This window comes from Perca fluviatilis, chromosome 22 (genome assembly GCF_010015445.1).
Source record: "Perca fluviatilis chromosome 22, GENO_Pfluv_1.0, whole genome shotgun sequence".
NCBI lineage: Eukaryota > Metazoa > Chordata > Actinopteri > Perciformes > Percidae > Perca > Perca fluviatilis.
This window is the reverse complement of record NC_053133.1, coordinates 17512560-17532872: the sequence shown is the minus strand read 5'-3', so window position 1 is coordinate 17532872 and position 20313 is coordinate 17512560. Positions and strand designations below refer to the sequence as shown.

General features: G+C 41.6%; 2 protein-coding genes across 2 annotated transcripts; one reads left to right on the top strand and one right to left on the bottom strand.

The window, feature by feature from the left end:
* Nucleotides 1–400: 400 nt before the first annotated feature.
* trpc1 (transient receptor potential cation channel, subfamily C, member 1) lies at nt 401–13793 on the bottom strand. Its single transcript, XM_039790488.1, has 13 exons — nt 13170–13793; nt 12141–12295; nt 11906–12007; nt 11595–11797; nt 10535–10666; nt 10134–10329; nt 8967–9303; nt 6792–6931; nt 6049–6198; nt 2031–2215; nt 1629–1830; nt 1102–1296; nt 401–936 (listed from the first exon to the last, which is right to left on the bottom strand). The coding sequence occupies exons 1-13, from the start codon at nt 13333–13335 to the stop codon at nt 709–711; spliced, it is 2391 nt and encodes a 796-aa protein (XP_039646422.1). The 5' UTR covers nt 13336–13793; the 3' UTR covers nt 401–708.
* Nucleotides 13794–16691: 2898 nt separating this feature from the next.
* On the top strand, nt 16692–20089 carry chst2b (carbohydrate (N-acetylglucosamine-6-O) sulfotransferase 2b). Its single transcript, XM_039790101.1, has one exon. The coding sequence runs from the start codon at nt 17439–17441 to the stop codon at nt 18834–18836; it is 1398 nt and encodes a 465-aa protein (XP_039646035.1). The 5' UTR covers nt 16692–17438; the 3' UTR covers nt 18837–20089.
* Nucleotides 20090–20313: the final 224 nt, after the last annotated feature.

Sequence of the window (20313 nt, the reverse complement as noted above, 5' to 3'; positions counted from 1 at the left end):
TACTCATCTGAGTGACCAAAGATCAGTTTTCAAGGGAAGAAATCGACAAGTAACTTTGCAGCATTGGTATTCAGCAAATCAGATAGTTATGCCATTACAGCTATAGTGCATAGTTTCTTTCTTCCCCATGAGGAATTCTAAGTAATGACAACAAAACTCTCTGTGTGTCCACATGATACAAGCCTTCCGTGATCGTGCACCGCCCCCACCCCTCCTCCACGCTGTTGCTAGTAGCCAAGGAGGACACGGAGGATTCGCCGGACAACACTAGTTTCTGAACATAGCCATACTGAGAAATGCAGAGAGAGTTTTGTTGAGCTTAATTAAAAGCTTTGTAGCAAATCATTTGGCAATGGCTTGAATGTAACAGACATTCATTTGAATCAAAAAAGTTACGCACTAAAGCTTTAAAGCCCCAGAGGGTCAACAATTTTGATAAATCTTTATTTGTCTGTCTGTTGAAAACAATGACTTTGTTTATTTACAAAAAGGTTGAATAGCTTGATAATACACAGGGGGCCTGAGTCTGGAGACTTTGATGGAGAATATATATTTTTCTAGTTAAGGTCCAGGTTTAAAAGTTGCCTCTGTGACTCAAAAGAGCAGAGTTGTTGCACATGCTCGGGTCACACAGCATCCCAGATAAACGAGAAGCAGAGGTTTTGTCAAGAGGAGAGGGGACAGGGGAAGAGATATTTTGTCTTTGTTTTAGCTCCTTGGGTAGAACATGGCATATTTGGAGGTCCGGAAGCCCAGCAGGTCCCTCATCTCGTTGCGAAACTTGGATAGGTCTTGGCGCAGGTCATTAAGATTTTCCACCGTGGCCTGGTCTGTGCTCTGCATCTTCTGCCGCGTGGAGGTCAAGTAGCGATGAACCAGACAACACATGATCTTCTGATAGTTCTCATCACGCTTCTGCTTCAGGTTCTTCCACTCCTGGATGGAAAAGACAATAAAGTAATTCAAATCGATGACAATTTATTAGACAAAGACCAGATGGACATTTGGTCATGATTATGGGAAGGGATTGAAATTAACCTTCCAGAAAATACTACAACCACAAGTTATGGTTCTGACAGTTATGGAACTATTTTTTCTTACCTTGAGGCTGTTCTGTCTCTTCACCTTGCCCTTTGAAGTGTGCGAACAGATCCACTTGCTCATGCTGGTCACCAGGTAGCAGACAGTCTTTGGGGATGGGAGGATATTGAACGGTGGAGGCATGGTACACTTGTCATCAAAGTAGCTTAGCCACAGTTTGGCCCGAGCAAACTTCCACTCCTTATCCTCGTGATTCTACAGAAGCCAACAAGAACATTGAGAACACAGGAATGTGAGAATTAACTTCCACACACTGTTCTCCATTTAGAGAGGAATCTTGAAAATGCAACACTTTTCTTTTGTGGAAATCCTTGGGAGGGGGGACATTTCTCTGGACAATAATGTTAATGTGCAGCTTCAGTAAAAGTTTTTTAACATCTGTGCAACATTTCGGGGTGAATTAGAGACAAATTAAAATCTGTAAATGAAGTAAATGAAAACAGTTGCAACTTTCAGTTCCAAGTTGATCTCAAATTACAGCACTGAGAAACAAAGTCATTATGTGCCAAAAAGTTGTTTACACTTACAGCAATTTGTCTGAAGCTTTTATGGAGCATGGCCACCAGCAGCTTGGTCAGCACAATAACCACCACAATGTTGTAGGTGCCTATGATCATGGCACCCACAAAAGAGCGCAGCTCCTCTGTGTAGCTGATGCGGGTGACGAAGAGCGCGACGTGTGCCAGGGAGAAGATGTACCAGAATAGGGCATAGCAGGTCCCCATAAACCTATGACACAGAAGAAGCTGGTACATGTCAGAAAAATATATTGTAATGACATTGTATTTTACAGTTAAATCATGAATCAGAAAAAATGCCTATGCCTTTATCAGCTGTATTTATATAGTCTCTAACATCTCTCAACAAGCATTCTGCACATTCCTTGTCGTCATCGCAGAACAAAATGAAAGATTGAGGTTGGCCCATACGTGTGGAATGCATCATTGCTCTGTCGCTGGCAGAATATTCCCTCGCAGTCCTTTGGCTTATACTTGTCTGGGTCTTTGTGGTCCTTCCCATAAAGCTGGGTGAGTCCAATGGTGAAGGAGAATAACACCAACAGGAAGAGGCCCAGAAACTTTCCAAACTCCTGCAGCATCTGACCCATGGAGATCTGGGGAGACATGAATATTTGTCCGTTAGACATGTGCCGCTTCAAGTAGACATGAGTCATTTCTATTTTACATTTCAGTCAGTTTTCTGCCAGCAATCGTTACTAATCATCAAGGGTGCTAGCTGGAGTCAGATCTGACACCAGATAGGAAGTTTGTCTGATCCTTACAGAATTTGATTGATTTCTTAACAAGTGAGAAGTTAATATGGTAAAGGTAGATCCTTATCTTTGCAAAGATATTTTATTTATTAAATTAAACTTTGAGTCATGCATTTGGATGTCTAGGTGTTGTGTTAATGTAACTCGATTTGATCAACTACATTTTCTTTTTACACTTATCAGCTTTTTAGCTTTTGTGTACTTGCAGAGTTTTCTGCAGTCAGCCTCATCAACAAGGCCACAGACACCCACTGACAATGACTCAACCCCCCTCCCAAATGTTATTTGTTGCACCTGTGCTTTTCCTGCTATGGCAAGTTAAAAAATATCTGCTGTCTTTAAAACTTAAGCTATATTCCTACTTGATCTTGATGTTTTGGTACTCTTCCAACACCTATCCTGAGTAGGCAAACATTCTGACCACTTGTAGCTACTTTCCCCCCCCATGTTTTTGTTCAGCAGTGACCCCCTGAGAAGGTGGAAAAAGCAACATATTCTGGCAGCTGTAGTGCTCTCAACCTGAGGGAAGGCAGACAAACATGGAAGAAGCCAAAAAGAGGGCTTGAAGACAGAGAATGTCTTCTCAGACCATTGGAAACCGACTTACTTATAGACCTGAGTGGCTCATCTGTTTGCTAGGGCCTAGAGATGCTAAACAAGGTCAGAACACGCTCGCCCTACCAAAACACAAACACATACACAGTGTCCAATGTGAGGGATGACTGCTCTCCCTGCACCTCAAGGTGAATGGCGACTGGAGTGTTTGCACTGAAACCCAGGCTATTTGGGTGATTCATTCTCTTGTCATGTCTAAATCTCCCCAGTGTATTCCTCTGCCACTTTGTACATGTCTGATTTAAGAGCTGAGGGTGGTCACTGCTTGCCCAGCCTGACAGGTCGCCTAACTTAGATGTACAAACAGAACAGGAACGCAGGAGGTCAGGAGCATTTAACCCTGACTTAAGGGGGGGTCTAATGCATTTCAGGTACCTCAAATGCATCTACTGTATTGTATGTTGTATGTTTTTCTTCTCACTCATATTAATTTGCTAGTATACAGTACAGTAGAGCAGGCTGTTATAAGAAATGATGTACTTCAGCATTTTTAACAAGATATTATACAAAAGTGTGCACCAATGGATGTCAAGGAACGCTGTACTTGAAGCATGGCTATTTAACTGTTGTATTTGCATTTTAATTACTTAAATACATTTAAAATGTCTCTGTAAAACACATTTTTTAACTTGTGTTGTTATATAATTGTACTATAAATACATTGACTTGACTTAACAAACAGAAAGAAAAATCTTGCCCACCAAGATGTTCCTGGAACTGTCTCAACGATGCTCCCAATTTGTTTTAATGTTTTTATGTTTTCCAGCTGGGAGTCTCTTGTACAATGAACTGTGGGACAACAGCATCAACACCAGTTGGTATTTTACACTTTTGTAGTATGAACGCACTACAATAAATACTTGGAAGGAACTGGGGCACAACTTATGTCTATGCCTGGGAGATTAACACTGTGAGTGGGTTCAAGTCTAGCCCATGAGTAAGTTCATTGTAAGCACACTGTTAGTAGTTGAACACACACTCACACTTTCAGTCACTCTTTCCAACCTCAGTAGGGGGCACTACCCGGCAGAAATGTGAGTTGGCCTTCAGGAAGGACGGGGATCAGACAAACGTGCATTACTGGCTGCAACCCACATAGCACTGCCTCACTGTCTTTGTGTGTGTGTGTGTGTGTATGTGTGTGTGTGAGTAGAAGCTTGGCTGAGTGCAACTAATTACACACATACATAACACGAGTGTGGAAATGTGTAGGCGCATGTGTATGTCGGGAGGTGTGTCTGCCCTGTGAGTGCGGTCATGAACACACAGCCACATCTATTTCCAAAGATGATAATTTTTCCGTTCTGCCAAGCCAGACAATTATGTCACAGAGTGAGTGAGTGAGTGGAGAAAGGGGAAAGAGGAAAGAAGAGAAAAGGAGACAGAAAGATGGAGGATATTGTAGGTGAATAGTGCTCATTAACAATCGACAGGGCACCCTTAGTGTTTTATAAGTCACCCACAAACAGCGCTTAACTTAATGACAGGAAGGCATACCTACAAATAGACTGACCTCACTGCATACGGGCGGGCGGGGGCAGCAAAAAGTCCGATGTTGGCTGGCTGGACGATACACAAAATCATGATGTGATAAAAAGGGACACCTAATAGCACTGAAAAGCCCAAGCAGAAAATAATCAAACCAGATGTTTGGCTTGTCTGGGAATGTGGAAAAACAACAGAATATTTTTGTTGTAAAATAAGTTTGTCCATTAAGTTTTCCATCGTCCACCGGAAATCGCTCGGCATAAAGAGATGAAACCTATGTAGCTTCAGGCTTTTTACTGGTACAGTTTTAAATCATTACACAGGCAGATGATGAATATTGCTCTTCCATCAAACCTCCATGTTTAAGAAATGACACAGGTAATGTCTTGTAGTGTATGAAAGTATTAAACTGGCAGTAGTTAAATGTAGGGCAACGAATGAGAGAGGGATCAAATACAATAGGATGTGAGAAACATATGCTAGCACTATTGTACTTCTGTGTGGTTGTAAACAAACACTATATGCTTACTAAGGGGGAACCCATGCCAAATGAGGCAGTCTGAGGGACTACAAAACCACAAAAATATTTTCAGATTAAATATTTGCTTTTTACAAATTGGATTTGTTTTGAGGCATAAAGCAGATCAGTACAACTGTATTGCTAAACATATCCATAACCCTTTGAGAAAAACTAGGGAAGAGATCATGTCTGCTAATTCTGAAAGACACTGCCAGCTCAGACTAAACCAAGCGGATCAAATCCAGGATTTAGAGAGGTTTACTAAACATTTTTCACTCACATAGATCATAATTTAGCTGTTTGTCATTAAAAAAGTCTAATGCCCCAAATTTGAACTCATCAGAACAAAAGCCACATTATCAGTATTATTGCAGTCAAGATGGCAATGGATCAGACTTGCTGTATGTGTCAGACTATGATAGAAATGATCCAATGAAAATGTGTTGTGGGTGTATAGAGTCAGCTCCTCCAGCTTTAAACAGGCAGCCTAAAGTGAAGATTGATAAATACATTTTGTATAAACTAAAACTGAAGGCTCGTATTCATGATAGAAATGATGATAGCAGTATGGTGATGCATATAGCACTAAAGCTGCAAAGCATTATGATGTTGTGTTCAGTTTATTATGAGCATATTATTATAGCAGAGCACATTCATCTCCTGCCTCAGATCACTGTGCTTATAATGCTTATGATGATGGTCATGATACTGCTGAGCACAGCTGGCGTGGTGTTTAGTGTGGGCTTGTCCTTGAGTGTTCACACTTTGCTGAAAGAGGAAGAGAGTGGGTGGTGTATATGTGTGCGTGGTGGAGATAGAGAGAATGATAGAAACTGGAAGCAGCTTTGTAATCATAATAATTTGGTCATTTTTCCCCGCATCCAAAGTGTCTTAAAAAGCCACGGCTGGATAGGTGATCTCAAACCTCCACAGAGATCGCACTCAAATCTTTTTGCTGCATGTCTGGCCCCACTGGGAATCAAACCTACTCTGAAAATGTCCAGCTACTGAGCTCAGAACTACTTTTAGTGTGTCACCACTGCTTTCCTACCTGTAGCGGCCCCAGGATGGAGCTGGTGGTGTACATGAAGAAGAGTCGCAGGTAACTTAGAACGTTGGCAAAGGCAAACAGGCCCTCAGCCACCAAGATGGGATGGAAGGCATCCCAGTTCTTCCTCTCTGTGTCCGCCACATTCTTGAACTGAAGAACAATAAAACACATTCAGATGGCAACAACACTTGACAGCTCTGAAGCCGTCTAATGTAATACTAACTTACTTAGGTAAACAAGGGAGGGTGATGAGGGCCAGGCCGCGCCGTGCGTGGTGGGCCAAAAAAAAAAAGAAACCAGGGGGGGAAAAAAAAAAAAAAAAGAGGAAGAAAGTAGGGATTATTATATTACAAAAAAAACACACAAATGTGGAAATAACCTTTAATATCTAGATTTAAAAACAGTTAAAGAGAGAATAGAGACTGTTTTGACAGTTTCAGAGTCATTTTATATATCAAGCTTTCTTCAGAATGAATAATTATAAAACGTGTAAAACATATTTTGCAATTACAGCAAAAGTTTAACATTTTGGGAAATACACTTATTCACTTCCATGCAGAGAGTTTTAGTACCACTCTTGTACATGAGATTGTTGTCTATCTTCTCATCTAACCATTCAACTCTGGGCAAGAAAGCAAATGAGAAATAAATATATATAGTGAAATGAATTATCTTTCTGAATCCATTGTTATATGCAGTTATCCACCCTTTACATCTAAAGAGTGTGTGTAACGTGTGTGTACCTTGCTGTGAGCAACTATCTTGAGGGCAAAGGTGGCTAGGTAAAGGGAATTCATCACAAAGCTCAGCTGGTTCCTTGACTCATCCAGAAAGTCTTCCAGCCCTTCGTACCACAGACGCTTCACATCCGACCACACCATACCTACAGGACAGCAGGAATTCCCCATCACCACACACACATATACACACACCACTGGCAAAGGAATCGCTTTAACCATAAGTCACCGAGCTGTGGGAACCCAGGGGAAACAGGAATGTATGAGACAGAAATCGGAGATTAATGTCCGGAAAACGTGTCATCTGTGGGATTTAGGGAGGTGTGTGGAATTTAATAAAGATGGGCGTCTTTTTGTGTCCATGTGGAATTTCATCCATGCTAAATGTACAGTAGGGATAATAAAATTAAGAGAGAAAGACTCCAGCTGCATGTCAAGGCACCGTGACACATTCTCTATTCCTTGATTCAGAAATGATTACATTACATTGAACCTGATTAAACTTGTTATTGGTTTCCATGGTTTCAACAGAAAGTAAGCAAAGAAGGGACAGAGTTTGGCACAGAAATCCCTTTAGGTATTGTTTTACACGTGTCTTGTATCTGTCCCAGAACAAATTCCATCCATTTTGTCTGGTTAGTAGGAGCTTGGATTTTTACTATGGAATGATTGAATTTGAGTTCTACTGCAGTAGAATTGTTGAGTTCATCACAGTGCACACACTTGTAAACAGCAAGAGATGCATTGACACACACACACACACACACACACACACACACACACACACACACACACACACACACACACACACACACACACACACACACACACACACACACACACACACACACACACACACAAACACACACTCACTTAAACCAGCCCACAGTCTCAGCATCTGATTTCCCCATTAATGTGAAGCATCTGGCTTAGGGGGATAGCAGGATGGAGAGAACAGGAGAAAGATGGGGGGCATAGCGCGGAGAAGGAGAGAACAATGGAAAGCAAAAGAAATGGAAAGCGGCTGTGTGAGTTGCCAGTACTGTCTGTAGACATGTAGCAACTTTAATAGCTCCCTTTCACATCCTGATAACATTTGCATTTGATTTGTAAATCATTAGAATTCTCAGCCTTGTCATTTAACTCATCTTGGGTATTTTGTTGATGCTGCAGAGACCCTGGAGTGTGAAATCTGCACCACTGAATCACATCTCTGCAGTGCAGCTGTTTGGAATGAGGAAAAAAACTGATGAAGTTGTTAAAATTTATCTTTGATGTTGCTCTTTTGCAGTACTTAAGCAATGTACTTAAGGGATCTTCCCCCCTCTAGTGGGCTATCGTGGCCCATGGAAAAAAAAAACTTACACTTCTGTCTAATGACTCAACTGCTGATCTCACTCCTGCAATATACAGAATAAATTGCAAATTACCCTGCAAGCATCCTCATAACATTGAATAATAGAAGTCAATTGCTTCTACATCCTTTTATAACCTGTCAGGAGCAGTTATTGGGAGGATTTATCAACCCAGCGATGATAGTGAAACCTAGACCAATGTGGTGTGGTTGCGATGCTTTGTGTCTGGAGGAGAAGGGTAGGATGCTGCAACCATGAGACAAATATCTCTGCTGAGAAGGCAGGGCCATTAAAGGAATTGAATGATCATGCTAATGGTTTCTTGGCAGAAGAGGAAGGTAGAGAGGCCCTTCCCCAGAGAGAGACAGAGTCAATATCTAACTGTCACTATCCAGCCGAATCTGAACAGATATGGCTTGTGTACATGTGCCTGTCTTTATGTGTGCATATATGAGTCCAGTGGTACCAGCACTAAGATGGACCACAGGGGAGAGAGAGAAAGCTTTCCCTTTCTATAGAGCACAATTAGAAGAAGAACTGAATTCAATCCAGTCAAGCCAGCTTCCTGTCGTTTAGTATAGAAACAGCTGTTTGTCATGTTCTGCCTGATAGGATTATGGATACAGGAAACTGGACTTAGCCAGACCATAACAGGAATCTCTCATTTTCACTTCACTATGCAACTGTATACTATTAAATTTATGGTTTGTTTGATTGGATTTTTATTCTATACTTAGTTCTATTATGTCCATTAAGAGATGAATAATTATTCAATTATGCACATTAGTATGTTATTTATTGCTTGAAAGCTGAGTAAAAAGCTGACCTATGATCCAGAGGATGAGCAGGTAATCTATCATCTCCAGCGCAGGGCCCATGGTGTTTTTCTTGCCCTCATTGTAGACCAGAGAGTACAGGTTGAGCAGCAGCAGGAAGGAGAAGTAGGAGGCGCTGTGGATGATGAACTTGACGAAGGGCGTGTGGATGATCTGGCCCACACGGGAGCGTGGCACCAGAAGGTAGCAGACAGAGAGCAGCGGCCAAAGCATCGCCACGCTCAGCACCGTGGCCATCTTTAGACAGGTGTGTTTGCGCCGGTAGCTGGCAGTCTCTCCAAACCAGACGGTGTTGAGGAACTGTTGACAGTTGGACTGAGCCACAAACTGCGGAGAGAGAGTGCCAAAGAAAATATCAATGTGAAGATGTGAAGCTGAAATTACAGGTTGAATTTGACAGTGTAATGAAAATTCAATAAAGACAAATATATATATATACATATATATATTGTCTTTATTGAATATATATATATATATATATATATATATATATATATATATAATATATATATATATAGTGATATATTGAGAATATTGATGCCACTCTCATGTCTAATATAAAGCTACATAGGGTTAGCTTAGCTTAGCACAAGATTGGAAAGGAAACAGGGGAATCAGGAAACCTGGCTCCGTCTGAAGGTAAAAAAAATCTGCCTACCAGCACGTTATTAATTGAGTTAGCTACAAACATATCAGTGTTTTGATTTGAAACCTTAAGTTAAGGAACCTTATCACTGTTTTTTTCTCCAGCATGGAACCATGACATGCCACTGGCTGTACTGTGATATATGAGTCAAACCTTTTACACTGAGCAATCGCAGCAGTAAATTGCCCCCCAGCTTCAAACTTCCAACTTTAGTTTGTCTTTGACTGTCATTGCCTGGAGGAAGTACTTTATCCTGCCAAAATCATATTTCATATTTTCCAAAATCATATTTCCAAAAGACAAGCACATGGTATGCTGGAGCAGATGTTAAGTCCGACATAAAGTACAGTATATAAGATATACACATATGTACTATATATGTATATATATATATATATATATATATACGTATATATCAAATCATTTCCTCAACTCACTTGCACTGCTGATTGGTTTTGCTATTGACGCTGCCAAAAATACATGAATGTGTTGCTGACTTTGCCTGTCTAACCTCTTTTTGGTTGTACTTGATAGCAAGCTTGAGTCGACTGAGGTTCATTCGCTCCTCCAGTAAGCCTCTCTTGTCAAGGTGATCCTCATTGGATGTGTGATTAAGAATCACTTCCAGCTCTCGAGAATTTCGAGCCTGAGCCAGCAGGTCCTTGGCAAACATCTTACACTGCTTCGCCAGCTCCTCATAATCATTCCTGGAGCAAGAAAATTAAGATACAATCAGACCACATGAAAGATTGTCATTCTAAACTGTTACATTATATAAAGGAAATGGTTTTTATAATATCACTGTGTTCATGTATGTACATATGTTCGTGCTACAAGTTTCTAGTCTGGATGTGCAAAGAAGTTAGATAAACGTGCACTGACATGATGGGCAGCAGTTGATAGCAATCATACCTAAACTCCACCTCAACCAGGCTGAGCTCCCTGAGGTCTGCACTCAGCTCAAAGGCCCTGAGGATGGGATCTTCCTCAGTCAGCATGATCAGAGAGGGGCTGGCCAGGCAGCGGTAGATGTCCAGGCGGAACCTGATCCAAAAATGCCAAGGTGGATGAGGAGGTGAGAGTGTTTGCAAAAAGAATGGGGTGATGAAAATGTGAAGGAAGAAAACAGGACGAATCAGAAGTGCACGGATGAGAAAAAAAGGAAATCTAGATCATTCTAGCTGTTTCATTTGACCTCTATGTTGTTTGCCAGCCAAGCCGCAGACTGATTCATTTAGCTCACTGTGTGGGAAGCTACACTGCCCTGCAGAGAGAACAAAAGGGCCCAGCAGAGGAGAGCAGCAAAATCTCATCTGCAAGTCTAAGATGGAAACCAAGAATCGCTGCTTCCCAGAGGAAACACTGCTGGCTTTGCAGCTTCCCCTTAAATAACACTTTGTAGTGATATTATCTTTCAGTGTAAAACCACTACTAATATGAAAAAAATTAATACGCCAATACTGGAAAACCACTCAACAGCTAGATATGTAGAGCTTGGCAATAACAGCGAGCATTAGGACTCCTCTGAGGGACAAAGAGAGCACTGTAAATGTTAATGGCACTGTAGATAAAAGCATTCACAACAAAAAAGCCAATGCATATTATAGTAAATCACTTCTTTTCAAGATGCTTTAGATAACATTCTCAAGCTGATGCTATCATCAAAACAAGGCGCCACCATGTTTAACATGAACCTTTCCTGAACACTTCACTTGACAGAGCAACTGATTCATAGCCGTGTTTAATGCCCTACATACCAGAACAAGGCCAAAACAATCATTGCTTAAAATAACACAGGCATCATCCGGAAGACAAAAGTGATGTTGACCATTCCGAGTTACAGTAATTCAGCGCAACACTAGTCGTCTGGTTTAGATCAATGGGAGCGTAATGCTCCGTCTGGGGAAATCAAACAACATTTATACTCTTAGCCTACATTTGTTGTGTTTTAGGTCACTAAGGTAGAATGTACCGGGAGTGTCGTAGGCTGTCCTTCTTGTTTTTAGCGTTGCAGAGTGTGCACTCGCAGCCTACAGCATGGGGCCGGGGAAGCGAGATGTCCTGTTTCAGCAGCATAGTCAGGATCTCGTAGTTATTTCTGTGGGCTGCCAGGATGACTGGAGCCACGTCCATGGTGGTAGAATACTCTGGGTTCTGAATCCGCTGCATCAGTTTCTATAAAAGATAGAAATACATGGATTAAATGGAATAATGTGCAGAAAAGATCAACCTGTTCTTTGCATCTACAGTGTTTTTCTTAAGCAGTAATGAGAGGAGACTTACAGCAATGGAGGGCTTGGAGGATCGCCTCGGTCTGTGGTTGAGGAGGATGTCCACAGCTCCCACCACCTCAGAGTCTATGGCCACCAACAAGGCATCTGTCGCCTACAGAGAAACAAACGCATAATTTTTGAAGCTATCGGATGGAAAAACAACTTAGAGAATGACAATACTGAAATAGCGATGTCTTGTGCATTGTTTTGGCCTGTGTGTGTGTGTGTGTGTGTGTGTTTACTACCTGGCAGCCATGTTCCAGAAGAAGCTGCAGAATGTCTAGGTTCTCGTTCTCGATGGTGATGGTGACGGCATCCCGGCCCAGCACATCTACGCAGTTGAGGTTGAGCTCGCCGTGTCGGTTCTCCTCGAGCAGTTTCTTCACCATGTAGTAGTCACCTGAGGAGCACGTCAAAGACAAGGCACGCCAAGGGATTAAAGAAATTCCTGCAGAATCAGATTTATGAAAGCAGTTAAGTATTCTATAAGGATGGTGCCAAACAGACACACACACACACACACACACACACAGCTTCAGTCAAGAGCCAAACACTCTCGCAGAGCAGGCTCAGCTCCAGCAGTCCTATTAACCTCAGTCATGTATAACAATAACATCTCCCTCAAAGGAAACTTCCTGTTGCTGAGCCATGTTTAGAGATACTTTATATGGTCACAGTGGCAGTTGTTGGCCTGCACACCTAAAACAACGTCTGTCTGTATGTTCTTAACTTATCAATGAAACATTCTCCTCCCATCTGACGAGACGAGCATGCACATGCCCCTTTTCCATTTTACCCTCTGCATCTTGTGTAGTTTCCCTTCAGTTTGTTTGCATGAACTTTCCTTGTTAGGAGCTGTGAAAAGTCAGCAGACCTGGGAGAAAAACTTTCAGAAGAGCAGATGTTCAGCTAAATATATCCCATACCCCCGTGGGCACATTTCCACACTGGCCAACATGTAGGCAGCTGTTGGGAGGTATTCACTGGAAGAAATGTGGTAAGTTATGACTGTACAGTTTGCTGCTTGCTGCACTGACCCTGCTGGAAATCTGTCAAGCTGTTAGTCATAGTATATTTTACCTACAGATCAAGCTGATATCACACATAATGCTTCAGTAATATCCTAACCAATCAATATTGTAAGCCCACAGCCAGCTGTCAACTGATTCAAACATTAACATGAGCTTTTCTGTGATCTTAAACAGACCATATTCACTAGAATAACATTGGATATGGGATTGGGTTTACTTTGGAGGAAACAAATAATAACAAACCTTTCTCGCATGCCAGCAGGAAGAGCTTCTCATCCAGCGTAGTTTCCTCTTTCACCTCTCTCACGTCTTTCAAGGCCAGAAATTTATCCGGAGAGGAAGCGTCCGTGCCCTGGTACAGAGCTGCCATTACGACGGAGAGCGAGTACGGCCAAACACTGATGTGCATCCCACTAGAAACCAGCGACCATTAGCCTAAACAAGAAAGCCTGTCATATGGGCTGACATGAGAGGAGTCCTTTTGTTGTTATTGTTGTATGTCGCAGCGCAGCAGAGACTTTAATGCGTCGTCGTGAGGCTAAACCAATGTCATCTAGTGTTGTTATTGTCGTCGCATCTCTGCTGCTGCGTGTGCGCGCTTCTGCTGGCTTAAAATATCACCTCCTCCTTTAGTCTCTCTCTCTGTTTTTTTTTTTTTCGCACGAAATTACTTCAAACTTCGTATTCATAGATGCAAGTGGCGACTGCCGTCCAACGAAACGACACAGTCATCTCCCCGCGGCGTGTTTACATGCACCATCTTCTCACATCGCAGGCTCCTGGGGATCTTTTTGGTCCTGATGCTGCTGACGAGGCGCCACTGCGCATGTTTTCTCCTCCACCTGCTCGTTCATTTCGCAGGCGCAAAGCCGATGTGCTTCACAATTACGTAACAGGGCACTTCAGTGCTGCTTTATACTGACTATCTCAGTGTGACACGCGCAGATATATACTTGTCCAACATTCTTCATAGCCTATTGCCAAAATACGTTTACAGATACTTGCAAGTTAAATAGAATTCATGCTGATTAGATGTAGGCTATTCGACATTTGGATGATGTTTGGCTACCATATATGTGCTGACAAAATTGAACACTGTAATTTGTATATTTTATTGCATAAACTCTTCAGCATTAGCTATGCACATTAGATATGGCTCAAATACATGCTCAACCAATGTGAGAAAGGAAAAAAAATGACACATATGGTCTGTGCTGGATTGTGTTGGATCCGTTAGTGGAAAGACTACCTCATGCAGTAATGTGAACATGTCATTAAAATTGATGTGTTCGGACATGCATGCGGGAAATGGACTGCGTATGGATAATAGAAAGAGAGAGAGACAGATAGTTGGGTCGGTCAGTGGTAGACTGGGTGATACACACAGCTGTTCTTCTGGCTCCTTGCATATCAGTCTGTAACGGTTATAACAGACCATTAAACATCTATGTAAATAATGACAGAGAAATGAAAAAGCTAAGTAAGGCTATTTACAACTGTGCAGTTCACAACATTTCAAATGTGAATATTTTAGAAGGTTATTGAGAAAAAAAATGTCAGAGGGCTGTTATAAAATGTGAATGAAATGGTTTAATATGGATTAAATAAAATGTCAATACACCGGGAGTCAAACCATACTGTACCTGTACTGGGAAGAAAATGAAGCAATATTATTCAAATTAAAAAAGGAAAATTGTAAGATATCAGATAGGCCTTTTTCAGAAAAGACATTTTGACTTGTCATAGTAAAATGACACAGGTGTTACTAATAACAACAATGCCTTAAGACATGTAATCAAAAATGACATAAAAATCTATTACAGATATTACATATGCTATAGTGGGATTGCATGCATGTACTGAAAGGGATAAATCATTTTGCAATGTAATAGAAATAGTATCAATATTCTATGCTATATTATTTGAATGATTTACTTTGTTGCCTTCTGTGGCAATGAGGTGTCCTCTTACTATTCATGACTTCTCATCCACCTGAAAAAGCCCACACAGAATAGTATAAATCTAGTCTAAGACTTCAGAGAAAAGCTCAAAAATAGTGCACATAGAGTCAAACTTGGTTCAGCAATTAAAATTCATAGAGGAGCTGGTAAATTAAATGAGCCTTTTAAAACAAGCTTCTCCCCATCCACTCTATTTCTGAGCAATTGCATGTGCAGGAGAGGTACTGAAGCTGCACTTTATTATCCAACAACTCAGCATCCCAGATCAGCCCTAAGTTAATCAGACTGAAATAAATTATAAAGGAAATAAAGAACATTATGTTCAATGTTATGTACAGACTGTTTTTTGGGTGCTAGATACAGGAATCACACGGTCACATTTTTTTTAGTAAGTAACCCAAACTGAGGAATACAAAGGAAGATAGAAACAATGTGACCGATATAAAGTCTAAATGATTCATAGTTTTTCTCAATAAATATAAAAAAATAAAGGCCTATCAAAACAATATTTGTGAGTATTTTTATAAGATCAAAGAAAGCCAACTAAAGAAACTGCTACTCAACCTATTACATTTTTAGCAGTTGTTCAATAGGCCTACATGTTAATACAATTGATCATTTACATAAATAATGTATAATGTATAATGTATAATGCTTTGGTAATATAAAGAATATGTTACGTCAATCCTTTTTTGAGCAAAAGAGAGTTCCTTTGTCTTGATTGGAAACATTACGCTCCAGCAGAGGGCAGTCTGCACAAAGGTTTAGGACTGTATTGGATACAAAATAAGTACATTTAGGATAGTAGGATCACTGCACACTTTACAAAGCGTAGAGTAATTATCCACTGCATAGTCCAATAATCCAACCTACATCTAAGCTTTTTCAAAAGCACTTACAGCACACACAGCTTTACTTGATCTGTAGCAGATGTCTTCTAGAAAACGAGGCTATACTGTTGTACTTGTGTAGGATCAAACAGACCTATCATAGCTAAATAGTAAAAGAAGATTGTGGTGTTACAAGATATGTAAATTAAGGTAACAATAGAATCACCAAACCGTAAACTGTAAAATCACTGAATCCCAATCTAGATATTACAGGCCCACAGATTTCTCATCAGGGGTCAAAGGGCCCAACCCCTTTCCCTCTGTCGTTTGTGCCATTCAATTGTGCAGGGCTGTAATCCCAAACTGGCCAGCCTCTTAGGAAAGATGATTTTCAATCTGCAGAGCATGTGGTTTCCTCTGTTCAAACACATGGCCTTACAGCTTCCCAGGACTTGTCAGTTCCTGGGGAACAGCTGTCAGATGTCACATTTCAGCTGATTCCACTTGAGCGGAGTGTCAGTCACTGTTGCTGACTGTTTCCAATACTTTCAAGCACAGCAATACTCCCTTAGACTTGCTGTTGTTTATTATTTTCAATTATTTATTTTTGATCTTTTATCTCAAACGATATCCCTGTGGTACTCTAACAGGAACGTATTTTGCTGCAATGTGTGTATGTGTAGGTGTAGCCAGGCCTATATTTTTAATTAATAATAGGATTTTTTTCTTTAGGGTAGGGAGTTGTTTTTTTTCTTATAGATCTGGGCTACCCTCTTGAGGCTGTAGTGTGCTACATATAATATGAAATATAGATTCTTCTCTGCACTCGTGCACTATACAATCCTGTAGGCTACATCACTGCAACTGGTATAGTGTGCAGCTGCATGTCTTGATAAGAAGGGAGGAGCATGGTTACAATGATGCATATAGGGAGGTACCGTTAGGCCTCTCTGAAACATAACAACAGCATCATTCCCCACAGTGTTCCATCGCTGCGATCTGTGGCAGCCAGAATCGAGTCTGCAGCGAGACAGACGTGCCGCAGGTCCAATGGTGCAGCTCGCTGAAGCACGACGCCACCACGCGGGCCAATATAGTCCCTCTGTGGGCGGGCATTTCTCCTTGTATTCTGATTGTATCGGTCCAGTTTGTATTAGTTAGACGAGCAGAGAGGGGAGCAGGAAGAACCGGGGACTTTTTCACCAAACAAACGCTGTGACTGTGGATACTGGCCGTTCACGGCTCCGTTATGGCAGACGCGGAAGGATTTGAGCCGCAGCCGGACGCGCCAAATCGTGACGGTTTTATTGTCTGCGATGCCTGAATCTTAGCCGGCTGCATTAACAAGGATGCCTCAGCTGATAACTGCGCAGAGATGCCTCCGCTAAACATGGACAAACGGGGCGTCTGTTACAATGGTGAAGGCTGCTTGCTTTTTGTTTTGAACACGAGCCACCCACAGAATCTCTGCAACTCTCGCTACGGACAACTTAAACGCTCCTCTCATCCATTCCTATGAAGAACGTTGCGCAGTGCAGTGAAAACGGGATATCGTGTTGTGGATTTCGAATTGGCGGTGAATTACCCAATAATAAGCTGCTAATCAACTGGGTATCATTTCCCAGTAGCCTATAGGCTGTATACATCCTGCAGTGTGTTGGTACACACTCAATGTAAGGAGCTTTGTCTAGTGGTGAGAGAGCCACTCTCCGAGGGTACAGATGAGAGGCAAACAATATCATCAACCACTGAAGTTGACAGCGCCTTGGGAGAAGGATGCTGGCTTTGGGAGGAAGCTTAAAACCTACAGGAATCATACCAAGATAATAGCACAGCCTGGGATCGTGATGAAAGTCCTCCGCAGGAAGAGGATCGTTTTATTTATGGCCTACTTCTTACTGCTGGTCCTCACTATGCTTAACTTGGCTAATTATAAATGGACTAAAGAGCCTCAGCAGTGTAACCATCAGATGAGGAGCACCACTTATCAGAGCAGATCTGATATTCGCTTCCTGTACAGACCCTCTCTGGCTAAAAAGAGACAGCTCATCTATGTTCTGACCACCTGGAGGTCAGGCTCGTCCTTTTTTGGGGAGCTTTTTAACCAAAATCCCGAAGTGTTCTTCTTGTATGAGCCAATGTGGCACATCTGGCAGAAACTGTACCCGGGTGATGCAGTGTCTTTACAAGGGGCAGCCAGGGACATGCTTAGCTCCTTATACCGCTGTGATCTGTCTGTTTTCCAACTTTACAACAGCCCCGGGGGCAAGAATTTTACCTCCCTGGGACTATTTGGGGCCACCCTCAATAAAGTGGTGTGCTCCTATCCCCTCTGCTCAGCCTACAGGAAAGAGGTGGTGGGGATGGTGGATGATAAAGTATGTAAAAAGTGCCCTCCTCAAAGCCTTAGACTGTTGGAAGAGGAGTGCCTCAAATATAGCACCATAGTCATTAAAGGGGTACGCATTTTGGACGTTAACGTGTTGGCCCCACTCATGGAGGATCCATCCTTGGATTTGAAGGTGATACATCTGGTCAGAGACCCGCGGGCAGTGGCCAACTCTAGGATCAAATCCAGACATGGCCTGATAAGGGAGAATTTACAGGTGGTCCGCAGCAGGGATCCTAAACTTCGCAGGATACCTTTTGTGGATCCTGGTCACAAAGCCAACAAGAAGGATGGCGCAGACTACCACTCCATAGGAGCCATGGAGGTGATCTGTGACCGCACCTCCAGGACTTTGAGGACTGCCTTAAACCCACCCAGCTGGCTGAAGGGGAAGTACATGGCCGTGCGGTACGAGGACCTGGTCGAAAACCCAGTAAAGACCTTGCGGAACATCTACCGCTTTGCCAACCTCACCACCAACCATGACATCGAGTCATTTGCCCTGAACATGACCAGTGGCTCCAGCTCCTCCTCTAAGCCATTCATAGTCTCGTCCAGGAATGCCACACAAGCTGCTAGTGCATGGAGAACAGTGCTCAGCATTCAACAGATCAAACAAGTGGAGGACTACTGCCACCATGCCATGTCTGTTCTGGGGTACGAAAGAGTCAGAACAGCCGGGGAGGCCAAGGACATGAGCAAATCACTACTGACACACTCCAAACTGTGAAGACGTACTCACCACCAAAGACCTTTTTAATTTAATGTTCATTTTTGCATCGAGTGCCGTTTCCTCTTATTGAGGAATTCAAGCTTTACTTTAAATCAGTGTTTGAAGAGATACACTGGCCACATCTGGAATGTATCATGTTTCTCTCGGTTGTATTGCAGTGGTATTTGAAGGGACCACTTCTTTTATACTGGAATATTGGATGTGTTTGACAATAGAAGGCCTATGAACAATGACTTAATTAGTGACGCTGCAACAATGAAAAAACAACAACTGTATAATTGATGTATCTTGTTATGATTACACTTCAAAGTTGCTATTTTGGGGTTATTTTTGAATGTTCATACACTACAAAAAACAGTTTTTTCAGTCTCCATACTGTCTGTAAAAGTGATAATAGTTGATGACAGAAAAACAAAAAAGAACTGTTAAAAAAAAAAGAAGCTCATCGCTAATGTTTATTTGTAAGATCTGGTTGAAGTCAGAGACAATCAAATTGGTTTGTTGATGTGCCATAAGTAGAGGTGTGATGACTAGGCTACATCAGAACAGCAGTAGTACTATTTCTAGATTTAAAAAAAGGGGATGTTTTGGTTACTCACGCACTGTGGACCATGTCATGGCTCTGGAGCTGGAAAGTCTGTAAGCAGTCTGTTCTACCATTTCAAATGTTTACAATTGCTTGCTCTTATGAAAACCGTGATCTGGGAATATTGCATTGAGTAAAGTTCACAGTTAACAAGACAGTTTACGCACCTGTGTTGAAGAACCTGCACTGCTGTACACGTAGAAATCATGATCAAAAATGAGCACTGGACCAGTGGTTCTCAAAGTCTGGAGCATGAGGCAAGGTTAAAAATTCAAATAAAATCCAAAATCTACTAGATTTAATCAATATTGTAATAACAAAAAACAATATGCTATTAATGCATTTTTAATTACATATCGGTTTTGTAATAATTTTGTTCTTCATATTTATGAGATGTTTCAAGGCATACATTAGTTCAGTGCATTATGCACCACTGTGCCTTCCCTCACCATTTGAGAACCATTGTGCTGTAATTATGTCACACATTTGTTGCTATTTTCTACATAACTCAAACGGTGCCCTGTGGAGTTCATTTTTTATTTTTTTTGCAAACAAAACTTCCGTTTACATTCATCGTTTCTCACCAAAACATATCACGTGTATTCTTGAGGTCTAAGTAACGTGTTGAATAAATTTCCTTCCTCATAAAACAATTGCAAAGCTGCATTGTTTACATCAGTGTTTTCTTCTTCCCTGCATTTGCTGGTGCATTAATGTGTTTCTTGGTGATTTACTGGAATAGTGTGAAACCATTAGCAGAAATGTGTATCCCGTCATCAGCACGCATGTGTGTCCTCGGGCACGAAAACAAACAAAGCGGGGAAACACGCCTAAAAATAATGCTCTATAATGTTACTAGTGGTCAAAAACTCCACAGGGTGCATTTAA

Bases quoted from the DNA above. Each gene is read 5' to 3' on its own strand.
- chst2b (XM_039790101.1), top strand. From the start codon at position 17,439: ATGAGAGGCAAACAATATCATCAACCACTGAAGTTGACAGCGCCTTGG.
- trpc1 (XM_039790488.1), bottom strand. From the start codon at position 13,335: ATGCACATCAGTGTTTGGCCGTACTCGCTCTCCGTCGTAATGGCAGCT. The intron at 12,296-13,169 runs GTTTGTTATTAT...CGTGCTCCTCAG, and splicing joins CCTGCTGGCATGCGAGAAAG to GTGACTACTACATGGTGAAG. The intron at 10,330-10,534 runs GTATGATTGCTA...TTCTTGCTCCAG, and splicing joins CTGGTTGAGGTGGAGTTTAG to GAATGATTATGAGGAGCTGG.